The 13,956-nt window shown below is 32.0% G+C and overlaps 1 protein-coding gene across 1 annotated transcript; it reads right to left on the bottom strand.

Moving 5' to 3' along the window:
- LOC109837606 (protein farnesyltransferase/geranylgeranyltransferase type-1 subunit alpha) lies at window positions 206–7,696 on the bottom strand. The gene is given in 6 exon segments (XM_020405922.1): window positions 206–855; window positions 4,941–5,036; window positions 5,367–5,487; window positions 5,625–5,734; window positions 7,452–7,577; window positions 7,580–7,696. Coding segments are annotated over 6 exon segments (936 nt in total). The 5' UTR covers window positions 7,628–7,696; the 3' UTR covers window positions 206–420.

The following is a 13,956-nucleotide window of genomic DNA, read 5'->3' as shown; positions in this document are numbered from 1 at the left end:
TGAAAACATTAGGCCGCAATCTAGCTTCTATTATTATAATAGGATATATAAGCTACCCATTAATATAACTTACGTTTAAGTACAACAATATGCGAGTTTCAACCTCCACAATGGTCAATGATGACATACCACAAGCACGATAAGGCAAAACACTTAACTTTAGGCCCTGCAACTTCATCCAATAAATAAATAAACTGGCGTAAGATAGTCAGGAATATAAAAATCACATTTCAAATTAATGCTGCTACATATGAGTATTAAATTATATCCCCAAGTCCAATCACATTTTCCATGAACATACATATTTCAATTTCATTGTTTAAAAAGTCCACACTCAAAGAGCAAATATTAATCGCTGAATCATGGAAGCCCATAAAGAACAGCTGAAGTAATGAACACCAGTACAGGTTCTTGACCACCTCAACAAACCTGAGAAGAGATACGGCTCCTGCGCCATCCCCAATAGTTGGATCTCATAGGATCAACAGCCTCCAAAATAGAGCAAATGCTCGTCGCTAAATTGGAATCTGCAGATCCGGCTTCAAGATTTCTTGAACTTTCAATAACACCCCTCAATTCACCAGAAGGCTGAAAGCCATAGCAAAGGAGATCCAACAGAAGGCCGAGAGCAAATACGGAGCTCTGATTGGTCTTCAAGATCTTGAGACAAACTTCTGAGATTTGATTATCACTTACTAAAAGTTCAGTCTCGCCTTGGTACAAGCCTCGTAGGTATCTCCATGGGCTTTCATTCTCAGGGTTTGCTAAGATTGCTAAGATTGTATAACCTACCTCAGATTCTCGCATGGCTCGAAGGCCTCCTAGAAGTGGAGATCTTGAGATCACGAAGTACCTCTGTAACAAAATAGTAAGTGCACAAAGAATATCTGTCAGGTAAAAGCAAACAAGGCAGAATCAAAGTCAGAAACGAAAAGAAAACAGATGCAAAGCACATAATCGAACCCCCTTCTTTTTTGTTCTCAATTATTGAGTTTGAATATTACATGCTTTCTTAACTTGACATATCTCGTACTATATATATATTTGAGACCAGCCTTGTTTTTGGTCATGTGTGTCAATTTTCAAAAGTCCGAAGCTACCCTCATAACTTAAATTCCTTCCTAACTCATCTGATGGACAAATTCGTAAAAATGCAAAAATAAAAACAATAAGCAATGTTTTTAATAAGTTAAAAAAAACATGTTCTACAGATCACGTTTTCAACTTTCAAGATTCCAAAAACTACCCCTGACCACTTAAAATCCTTTTTGACGCTTATAAAAAATCCTTTTAATTAAACTGAGGAACAAACGTAGACAAAATTAAAAAAAAAAAGTAAAAACAGATGTTCCACGTACTTTTAGCAGCACCTCAAGTCTGACTCTCTTGCTTTTGTCCTTGGAGATAATAAGAAACAGAGGTACAGCATTTTCTTTTCTTCATTAAAATCCCTTAATTTGTAATCTATATCTATGTGTACTACTATTTAAACAAAGCCCTAGTTTTGAGCCTGTAAGCCTCATTATCAAAGAAATCCGCTAATACCCTCAAAATCTATATACAACTAGGAAAGTAGTTTGAGGTCAAACTCGGAAAAAGTCCACTGACCCTCCTCAGTCCCCACGTTCATGTGAGCCTCATCTTCAAAAAAACCAAAAAATGCCTCAAAATCTATGTGCAACTAGGAAAAAACTTTGAGGTAAATATGGAAAAAATCAAGTAACCCCACGTTCTGTAACTACCCCAATAGCCACGCGTTAAAATCAAATGAATCGCCCAAGCTCCAAAAAACTACAGCATATAGGGTTAAGAGAGAAGAATAAGATGATGTGGAGTTTTTCTAAGATGATGTGGAGTTTTTCTATCTATGGGGAGTGATTCTTGATTTGTCTATAGGACATTATTAATTTGTATAGTGTCATATACTTTTATTGTGTTTTGGAATTACTTTGTCTACATTTATACACTTATTTGTGTTAGCATCCATTATCAATGTTAACAGAATTTAATTATACATAAGTGTTCTCTGTCATACACGCATTGTGTACACCGGAGTATTATTACTTTGTAATTACGTACGTGTTCATTCTTGATTCACGTCTCACTCCGATCTGTTCTTTAGATAACTTTTTCTTCTTAATCTTTGTAGGACAAATCTTAATTTTTCTCTCATGCCAAATTCTCAACAGCACTTAAAATTGGAATGCAACATGATCTTTTGGATAACTTCTTTTAACTAGTGAGTTCATTGGATAACTTCTTTTAACTAGTGAGTTTATTGTGACGTGATACGTTAAGATATAATAAAAAAGATTATGAAAAGCTGGGTTACCCTGACTTGGCAAATCAAGGGCCGCAACCGTGTCTAACACATGTCAGGTGCAGACACGCTCAAGACACGTTGGACGTAACTTTTCCTTGCAAGTGGACCCACAAAAAAAAAGAAACCCAATCATGCAATAATGGATTCTTTTGGATCCCACACAAAAAAAGCCCAAACAGCTCTAATGATGGGTTCTTTTGGGTATCAAGTTAAAACCAAAAGTTTAAAGGTTTTTGAATGTGATATCCCAATATACAGGATTAAAGCTTTCTGAAAATATCCACATGTTTTGTTTTCCTTTTTCATGGACAGGTGTCCTGTTTCTTAAGTCAAGCGCGTTCCCGTTTGTTTCCCTCTCTTCTCCAAACACAAGGAACGAAGAAGACGCCAGTCAGAGCTCAACTTGAGAATGGATCTTCTCTATTCGACACTACAATACCTCCTCTTGTTCGTATTTCTGATTCTATACGTGTTCCTGTATCCTACATTTTACAAATTTGTTATGTCCCGCGTCCGCGCACACACTTGTGCAACCTAGATGAAAAGTAAGTGACTACACTAAATACATGAAATTCTTCATATTTTTTATGATTACATTTGATTATAATTTATAAGATATCTTTTTTAATTTTCATAACCTTCAAAAAAAATTCAACATTTATTTCTATCTTCAACAAATTGTTATGCACGAGTGTATCGGACCATACATGCACATGTCGGGTGCAGACAAGCTCAAGACACGTCGGACACAACTTTTCCTCACGAGTGGACCCAAAAAAAAAGAAACCCAATCATGCAATAATGGGTTCTTTTGGGTACCTTTTCTTTTAAGGATTGAGATCCTCTACTCATGCATAGTGATTCCTAATGTTTGCTAATGCATCACCACCCTTCATTGTGTGGATGAGTACAAAGTGGAAGGTGGGGTCCACACAATGAAGGGTAGAGATGCATTAGCAAATATTAGGAATCACTATGCATGAGTAGAGGATCCCAATCCTTCTTTTAAACCAGTGGATCCCACACAAAAAAAAGTCCAACAAGCTCTAATGATGGGTTCTTTTGGGTATCAGGTTAAACCAAAAGGTTTAAGGTTTTTAAACCCAATAACCCAATATACAAGATTAAAGCTTTCAGAAAACATCCACATGTTTTGTTTCCTTTTTTTATGCACAGGTGTCCTGTTAAGTCAAGCGCGTTCCTGTTTGTTTCTCTCTCTTCTCCAAACACAAGGAACGAAGAAGACGCCAGTCAGAGCTCAACTTGAAGTTGGATCTTCTCTGTTCGACACTACGGACCTCCTCTTGTTCCTATTTCTGATTCTATACGTGTCCCCGTATCCTACATTTTACAAATTTGTCATGTCCCGTGTCCGCACAGTCGCACACGCACTTGTGCAACCTAGACGAAAAGTAAGTGACTGCACTAAATACATGAAATTCTTCATCTTTTTTATGCTTACATTTGATTATAATTTATAAGATATCTTTTAAAAATTTTCATAACATTTAAAAAAATTTCCACATATATTTCTATACTTCAACAAATTGTTATGCGCAAGTGTATCTGACCATGTATGCATTGCATGCACTAGGAAGACTAGTGTAGAAACTAGAAAAGGAGATGGTGTATAGAACTACCTTGAGATAGTACTACCAGGACACTTCGAATTTTAGGTCTTGTGACGTGTCAGACACTACCTCCAATATAATACTTTAAATGATAAAACTACTACAGTGTCACAACTTATTGCCATCTTGAAGTAGTTTCTGTGTGCAAGATATTATTATTAGATTATGACTAAGGTTATCTTGTAGGACTCTGGTCTAATTTATTTAAGTGGTTAGTCGTTACGTACGTGTTCAAGAAGTTCCCATGTCGGACACTTCAGGACAACCAAACACTTCAAACTTGTGTCCTATGTTCATGCAAAGCTACTTTGAGGTTCCTCAGTTAAGAGGTCTGCTATTGAGTGGTCGCAGCTTCAAAATCCTGGAGTGTATTATACTATTATTGACTCCTCGTTTAATTAAAGAATGAAGAGTTAATTGAAGAGCTGGCTTTTACCGCTGCGGTTAAATAACTTATTCAGACATATTTGTTTTCTATAGCATTCATGGTCTCACAATCTCTCCTTAAAGATTTGAGAACCATTATCAATCCACTGGTGTAGATCAAGATAATCCCTTGTAAGAGTCTCTTAGCAACTAGTCAATTAAGAATTCTCAGATGATACTCACGGTCATTCAATCGTGAAGCAAAAAACATAGTGAATTCATGAGGTTTGTATAATGATAGAATACAATCTAAAAACATGGTGATAAGATACACTCAAACACAAATTTCTAAGAAGAGTACTAACATACACACTTGCAAAAGCCAAAGATATGGAATTGTGATTTGGCAAAACAATCCCATTTGCAAGCTTAATATTTCGAGTTTCTGACCATAATAGACATCGAGGTATGTAACACATTCAAGTTAGTAAAAACAAGTATCATGAATTAAAAGTCTAGAGTAACATAAGGCCCAAAGTTGTTAAGAGAAGTCAAGTGTAGGCATCCTATCAAGCAGCAAGATATCATGTCAAACAACCAGAGAAAAGAAGGACTAATACCTGATTCCATGCTGAGTTATTGAAAATGTCATACTGAAGCAGCTTGTCACAGTAAGCAAGCTCATTTTGCCATCCGCCTAAGGCCTGAAGCACCCACTGCATAATCATATTTCACCTATTAGCCAACGTCGTCATGCAAGAATTGAGATATAACTGTCATGGATTAAATTCTCTCCAGTCATGATTTGATCAGGTAAACATAAATAATTATATCATTTCCTGTACCATCTAGTACCTAGAATTTTCATATCTTTAACAGAAGGAATAAGCTCAAATTTCTTGTAGGTCCTCACTTCTCCTGTGCACAATCTATGAGTATTTAGGAGTACTGCATGATATAGCTGGTTAAATACATATAACCATGTAACTGTTGTATTGACAAAATCTTATTCTTTGAAGATAAAGTTGCTGAAACTACTCATGCACCTGCCTATGCGACCACGCATGGTAATTTTTAGCATCAAGATCAAGTATCTTCTTAGTAAACTCCAGCTCCCTCTCTGAAGCTTCTGTTCCCAGTTTCTCTGCAACCCACCGCCGATGATGCCTGCATGGTATATTATAAACGATTAGGACATGCTATGATCTTGCCCCGATTATTATGCAACATGCATTTTACATTATAGTTAATAAATATCCATAGCAATTTCACAAACAGGCATATGGCTGCTATAGTCTCCTCACCAGATCTGATAATTCTTGGAGTTTCTCACAGCAAGACGATCAATAAAATCCCTTTCAAGACATAAATCAACATTCAGTGCCTCAAGAACTAGACGCCTAAAATGCCAGACCTATGAAAGAAAGCAAATTTGCATCATTTGTTGATATCTAATTACAATAACATATTATCAAGTAGAACACACAGGACAAGATGTTCAAATAAACAAAAGAAAAGGGAAGCCACTTAACATCCCATAAAAAACTATCCAAGACCCCGAAATACTAGTGCACACATGAAACAAGACGACCACGAATTAAACAACTGAAAGTGAAATGCAAGAGAAAGAAAATAAACTTCATAATTGCANACAGAGAGCAAAGTTTCCCATGGAAATACACGTGTAAAGTCATATATGAAATACAAGTTGATCTTATTTTCCTCTTTAGCATATTTGGTGCCAGACAGATGAACACCTGTTGCCAACTGGTCACAAAATCTTTGTAAATTCCTCTATAGACCTTTCTTTAATTCAGTTATGCACCAAAGTCAAGGTGATCCTAGCAATGAATCAATGATGAAAATAATGATGTATAACCATGCCTTATTTTCATGAACGAGCAAAGAAATTAGCTCCAAAAAAGCTTTCCTTTAATAGGCATGTGATAGGTAGGTAGAAAAATCGCTAGACAGAGAAATAAACATGGTTTTAGTTGACCTCACCTGGTGGGCTTATTTGAATGCTAGAGTATATGAGTTTGCATGGGTGATCAATTTAAAAACATGGATCTTAACTCTAACCTCTCTTGATTTTTTAACCTTATCAACATGACTGAGAATAGTTGCTAAATGGTTGACGATGTCCAAAGCTTAATGAGATAGTAAAGCTCTTGAAGAAATTCGCCTTTTTGAGTTTTTGAATCTTAATTCGCAACATATAGCTATTTATATTTGAAAATGTTGGTTAAAAACAACATATTTTTCATGCAACTGTGAGCTTAAGAAGTTAGATTACAGGTGATATGCTTATAAATATATGCTTACAACTATGAATAACGTGACTATTCATATCTTTGGAGATTGCACTACTAAGCATGTTCAGTACAGCAAAACCCTTCATCGAGAGATATTACAGCCAGTATTTCCAACCTAATTCATGGTTCTAGGATTTATTGCCTACCATCAGCGAGTGATGGCTATTACAGTATTAATCTACTCAATAACAGATCTTTAGGTTCTCTCTCAACCAACCCCATACTCCAATAGGCTCTCGTTCTTTGAAATGTAAGCTCGACCTTAATGATTAATCCTTTCGGTCTCCACGAATAACTACAAAGCCTGCCTTGACAGAACATTGAGTAAGCAGTAAATCTTAAAGCTCAAGATTGAGTCTTTCCCATAAAAAGATCTTCACTTCTCTCCAACTTACAATGCCCCATAAATCAAGCACCTTTGTTGCTTTCACTACAAAATAACCAGACTGCCATCACTTATTCCAGATCCTATGCACGATCCAACATAGAGCCCTTTCAGCTTTTAATCGAAGATCAAAATGACATTTTTAAGTGCTGATAATATGTAGTGAGCGGTGAACCAGAAGCTAGGGGGGGGAATCCCAGACTAGAATCTGCGTACTGATTTTTTCTACTGCTTAGCATAGTTAACCATCTCAAAATTTAGCCTGCGTCTTCTCATTATTACGGACTGATGTCCAGATCTTATATTCTTATCCAATATAAACAAGCAATCAATAAAACTTCCAAAAGAAACACTTTTTCCAATTCAAAAAGGAAGAAACCATCAAAGTTTTGGCAAAGAAAACAAAAAAGAAAGGATTTTTAAGTACTAACAGTGTAGTTGCCGGCGTTGAGATGAATAACCTCGGTGGTGAGGCTAAGAGACCGATGGCTGCGCTCGTCGGCGATGTAAACAGCGCGAAAGTAATCCATCGTCTCTCGGAACTCCGGCCGGTACGCGTGATGGGGACGTACTCTCCTTCGTCATCGTCAGAAGAAGAAGAAGACATTATCGAGGGGAAAAGGGAAAGATCTTAATTTGGTCGCTGTAGAAGAGGAATCGCTGAATATTGACGCTAGGCAGCGGTTGCTTTTATCCGCTTACCCGACCCGAGTTGCACATATATTTTGGGGTAATTGCATCTTACTTCCCTTACATCATCTTTAATTGCCAAAACGTCCCTAGAGTCTCATTATTTGCTAAAAAGTCCCTCAAATCTTCAAATTTTTTTGCCAAAACATTCTTCTGGTAGGAAATCTGTTAAATTTGCTAACTCTAACTTGGTTAAACACTTAACCGAAGATGAAAACTTTTCCCAAATCCCCTTGAATGTCAGAGGAGATGAAGAGGAATGGATATATTGGGGAAATTAGGTGATTATATAGCCTCTAGACTTGTAGCAATAGGAAATATCTATAATGAGCTTAATAATTCATCTGACGATCTTGACTGACAATAATGTCTTCTTAATTATTAACTAATTTAGTCCAAAATAAACAAAATCCTCTACATACCATTGTTTGTGCATCAATCTCACTAGCAACATTCATAAGAACGGAGACAGTTCACAAGAGATTATAAACTGTGTCATAAAATGAAATTAATTTCTTTGCTGATGGTCAACGAATTCAATTTATAAACCATGTAATCAACATGACATGAATTATAACAGTAACATATATCGATTATGATGTTTTTGATAATATCAACAATGATCAATGATGTAACAATCTACTCCTTTATACAAATGGGAGAACCCATGATTCACTATTCATGCTACACTAAAAATGTTACGGTAACATTTACTGTAGCAAACATGAAACAAGATACTATAGTATTTTTTTTAAAAAATATTAGTGTAGAACACAGGAATACTATAGCTTTTTTTAAAAAAAACTGTAGCATAGGCGGGAACTGTAGCAGTCCAATTTTTTAAAAAAATACTGTAGCATTTTAAAAATCGGGATTACTATAACGAGAAAAAATGATATGTTGTGCTTTGCACGGTGTTCACGACTAGTTACAGAAAAATGTGAAATCGTCCGGTTAGTCTCTAAATGTCATTTTCAAGCTTGATGTCATTATTTCTCTAGAGATAGGTGTATAAATTCTAGGAAAATGGTACAGGGACACCTTGTGCCACACCCCCTCTCTCAGCTACAGTGCACGGGACACACACATGAGATTTTTTAATCCCATGTGTGAGCCCCGTGCACTGTAGCTGAGAGAGGGGGTGTGGCACAAGGTGTGCCTGGAGGTGTGCCTGTAGTGCCACCCTAAATTCTAACTGCACTTTTGAAGTAGGACGTACTTTTTTGGTAAACAATCATTTTATATTTAATATCTGGTTTCAGATTTTTGAATATGAGATCCAAACCTTTGTCTCAAGAAAATCTTGATATTATTGAACACTAGTGTGCACCCCATGCGAAGCAGGGTTTTTTATTTATGCTGCAGTAATTCTTGTTTTTAAATGTTGCAGTATTTTTTTGTAAAATGCTATAGCATTTTTTAAAATACTACAATATCTGTTTTGTGCTATAGTGATATTGTTTCAGTAATAGATGCTACAGTGATTTAATGTAGTATTTTTACTGCAGTATGAATAGTGAATCTTTGGATCCTCCTGTAAGTATAGAGGAGTAGATGATTATTGATATAATTGTTTACGCAAACTTTAGTAATTTTTTAGAGAATAAATAATGGTGAACCCTCAAGCTCCAATTCCTAGCTGTGCCACTAGTTACTGGTTTTTGGGTTGTGACTTTCAGGTATAAACCCACTATCAAATGAGTTATTGAGATCTAAAGAATAACATTAAGTATGAGTGGGGGATATAATGGAAAATCTATGTATTTCGATTATAGTTAATAGAAATTCATCCTAATTATTAACCAGAGGGACGTTTTGACAAGAAAATTAAAGATTTAAGGGATTATTGACAAATACCGAGATTTGAGGGACTTTTTGGCAATTAAAGAAGATTTAAGGGACTAGTATGCAATTGCCCTATATATTTTTGCCTGATTTTTTTTACCTATTTTCCTTTTCTCTTAAAATATCTATTTTTATCCAAATAGATGATGATGAACCCTATATAATTTAATTAAAGCCTATTTATTGTATTTGTTATATTATTCTATAATATGGGAAGAATGAGAAAACGTTAATAGAAAAAACAATTTACTTGAAATATAATCATCATACTCCCTTTAAAAGCACAAGTTCGGAAAAATCTTTCTATGGTCAATATTACCGTTAACTTTTTTTAATATTACATTATTATCCTAATCCATTTTAATTATCCTATTTTTTTTTGAATTAGTAGCTAAATGATTTATATCATTCATAATGAGACTTAACATGTTATTGGATAAAAGAGATACGTTTCATATTATTCAAATTATTCACTTATTTTAATTTGCAGATAAATCTAAAAAACAAATGCTAGCCAGCACCTAAAAGTTTTTGGACTTTGTAAAAAATAATCTCTAAGTTTTTAAATTGAAAAAATACTCCTACAAATTTAAAATTTTATTAAAGCATCTTGAAAATTATAAATTTTATTTATTTTAATTCAGTGAGAAATCTGAAAAATATATGCGAGCTAGAAACTGAAAGTTTTTTTGATTTTGGAGTAAATATCTTGTAAGTTTTAAAAATTACAAAAACACACCTAAAATTTCAAAAATTATAATAATACACCTAGAAAATTTCAAACCTATAAACACACTAAAAACCTACAAATAACACAAACAACCACCGAAAATTTATGAAACTTGCAATACACACTCTAAACCTTTTACAAATTACAAAATAAAACCCTCAAAATTATTAAATTTACAAAAATCCTAATAATTTCTAACATAACAGTACATTAAAATATAGGAATTATAAATATCCCCTACATAATTTATAATTCATAAAAAAATACCCTTAAAGTTTTAAAAATTATAAACAAACCTTTAAAATTTAAAACTTATAAAAAACCCTGAGAATTTTAAACTTATTAGTAAATTGAAAGCATAGAAATTATAAATAGTCTATAAAAAATTTACAATTTGTAGAAAATGCCTATAAGTTTAAAATTTTATAAAAACCCCTAAAATTCATAATTTACAAAAAAACACCATGAGAGCTTTAAAAGTACGAGTTCGAAAAAATCTTTCTATGATCAATCTTACCCATAGCTTTTTTAAATATTATATTATTATCATAATATATTCTAATTATCATATCTTCTTTGAATTGGTAACTAAATGATTATCTCATTCATAATGAGACTTAACATGTTATTGGATAAAAAAGATACGTTTTCTATAATTCAAATTATTTACTTATTTCAGTTCGTAGAGAAATCTAAAAAACATATGCTAGCCACCACCTAAAAATTTTTAGACTTTGTAAAAAATATTCTCCAAGTTTTTTAAATTGTAAAAACACCCCTACAAATTCAAAATTTTATTAAAGCATCTTTAAAATTATAAATTTTACTTATTTCAATTCAGCGAGAAATCTAAAAAATATATGCTAGCTAGAAACTAAAAAAATTTGGACTTCAGAGGAAATGTCTTGTAAGTTTTGAAAATTACAACAACACCCTAAAAATTCAAAATTTATGTGAAACACCTTAAAAATTTTAAACCTATAAACACACTAAAAACCTACAAATAACACAAACAACCCTAAAAAATTTATGGAATTTGTAATACACACTCTGAACATTTTATAAATTGTAAAATTTATAAAAATCCTGATAATTTCCAACGTAACAGTATATTAAAAATATAGGAATTATAAATATCCCATACATAATTTATAATTTATAGGAAAACACTCTTAAAGTTTCAAAAATTACAAACAAACCTTTAAAATTTAAAATTTATAAAAAAACACTAAAAACCTACAAATAACACAAACAACCCTAAAAAATTTATGGAATTTGTAATACAACTCTGAACATTTTATAAATTATAAAATTTATAAAAATCCTGATAATTTCCAACGTAACAGTACATTAAAAATATAGGAATTATAAATATCCCATACATAATTTATAATTTATAGGAAAACACTCTTAAAGTTTCAAAAATTACAAACAAACCTTTAAAATTCAAAATTTATAAAAAAAACACCCTGAGAATTTCAAACTCATTAGTAGATTGAAAGCATAAGAATTATAAATAGTCTATAAATAATTTACAATATGTAGAAAATGCCTATAAGTTTAAAAATTTATAAAAAGCCCCTAAAATTTATAATTTATAAAAAAACACCATGAGAATTTCTAACCTATAGACACGAAAATGAATATGCAAAATTACTTATAACCCCTTAGAAAATTAAAATTTTGCAAAAAATGTCATACACCCTTTAAAAGTATAGGTTTAGGAAAAACTTTTCATAGTCAATATTACCCATAACTTTTTTGAAAAAAACATAACTAATTAAAAATTTATTAAATTTAAAATTTACAAAAAAAACCTTTAAAGTTTAGTACATTGTAAATTACCCCTCCAAAGTTTGAAATTTCTCAATGATTTTTCTGTAATTCCTTGATTTCAATGTAATGTTTAATAGTTTTGTGCATTTATAAATTACAAAATTTTAGGGTGTTTTTTATAATTTTTAAAACTTTTGAAGGTGTTTATTTTATAGTTTTCTAAATTTGTATTGTGTTTTTAGTGTAATGCTAAGATACGTTAATTAATCATGATATTGAAGAGCAAGTCGTTATTAAGATTATTAGGCCATAGCTAAGTGTGCACATCACTATTCCTAGATAATATAGTTTATATACGCAAAAAATTTCAAACAATCTATATATTGGTTAAAAATATTTTGACTTTAATATACTATATTGTATAAATTATATTTAATATGAACCCACCATATAATTTTGACTGTGATCATCATAATTTTAACACGTTTGATTGATTGACTATATATGTATATAGACTATAGATTACTTTACTTTCTCACATGAGCTAATATTTGGTACTTATAATTTAAATTATTACTTTTAATTTTAATATAAAGAGGAGCTCTAATAACATTTATTTATTTACCTATAGGATAATACAATCTCAATTCCTATTTTTTACTTGATATTTATTCTATAGTTACGCATATCAAATTAGTAACTAAAATAATAATTATTCATGCTTAAATTCAGATGATTGTAGTTGGTCACTCACTATGAACTTTTTATGAAGATATATACCTTACTTTCTATAGCTATTTGCACTGCACATGTATATTTTACAAATTAGTTCTTAATTTAACATATTAAATTACTTTTTCTTTGTAGAAATTTTTTCTTTGACTTTTGGACTGTGTAATCACTATATCACCATTCTAGCGTAGAAATGACCTCACTTTAAATGACTTCAAGCTAATGTTTGAGTTGAACTGAAGTATATACTATTGCTACTATGTGTATATATTTTTTAAATAAATCATGTCAATGTTTTTTAAAAATAAGAGAATATTCTAACCTCTGATATTATAAAAACTAAATATAGCCAATTGAGTGATGAGCAAAAGAGAACTTAAATCAGAAAAGTGTGAATAATAAGATAAAGATGAAAGGTAATATCATTGCCAATAGTACTACAAATAGCAAACTACAATGTAAAGTTCACCTATTTTGTGGAGCCCAACTACTAGCTATAAGCATCGAGGTTTCATATATATGCTTTACAATTACTAAAAGGGTCATATAATCTTATATAATAAAGTTAATTTAATACTGAATTGTAACATCGTTGTAATAATATCATTATTAGGGAAAATTATTCATGAACCAATATGTTCTTTACGATATATAAGCTATGCATTCTAAATTCTTGTGTCTTTTATAGAGCCAAAAAGTTTGAAGACGAGCCTCTAACATGTTGATCTCATAACAGTAAAATCTACTTAGTAGATGTGGATATTCCAGACGAGCTATATGTCTTATATACAACACAACTGTCCTAGGCAAGTGAGTTATAATAATATGTTTTATTCACATCGTTTGGGGTAAGATTTGATAGGGACCATGCATCAAAGAAAAAATAAATTTTTATATTTAGAACACATGACGAAATATATTATAATCTCTCTGCTCTAATTTTGCAAGAAAATAATTCTTCATACTTTTAAATATATTATAATCTCTCTGCTCTAATTTTGCAAGAAAATAATTCTTCATACTTTTAGTTTTACTTCTATGATACAGAGAATGAACTATAAAATTGAATGAGAATATTAGATAATATAAATATGAATGAAATGACAACTAAAAGTTAACGTGAATATGTGTCAAACCACAACTAAAAGTTTAATGGACATATT

Source organism: Asparagus officinalis, chromosome 4, assembly GCF_001876935.1.
Source record: "Asparagus officinalis chromosome 4, Aspof.V1, whole genome shotgun sequence".
In the NCBI taxonomy this organism is placed as follows: domain Eukaryota; kingdom Viridiplantae; phylum Streptophyta; class Magnoliopsida; order Asparagales; family Asparagaceae; genus Asparagus; species Asparagus officinalis.
Note: the sequence above shows the minus strand (reverse complement) of the source record. Positions and strands in the feature narration are given on the sequence as shown.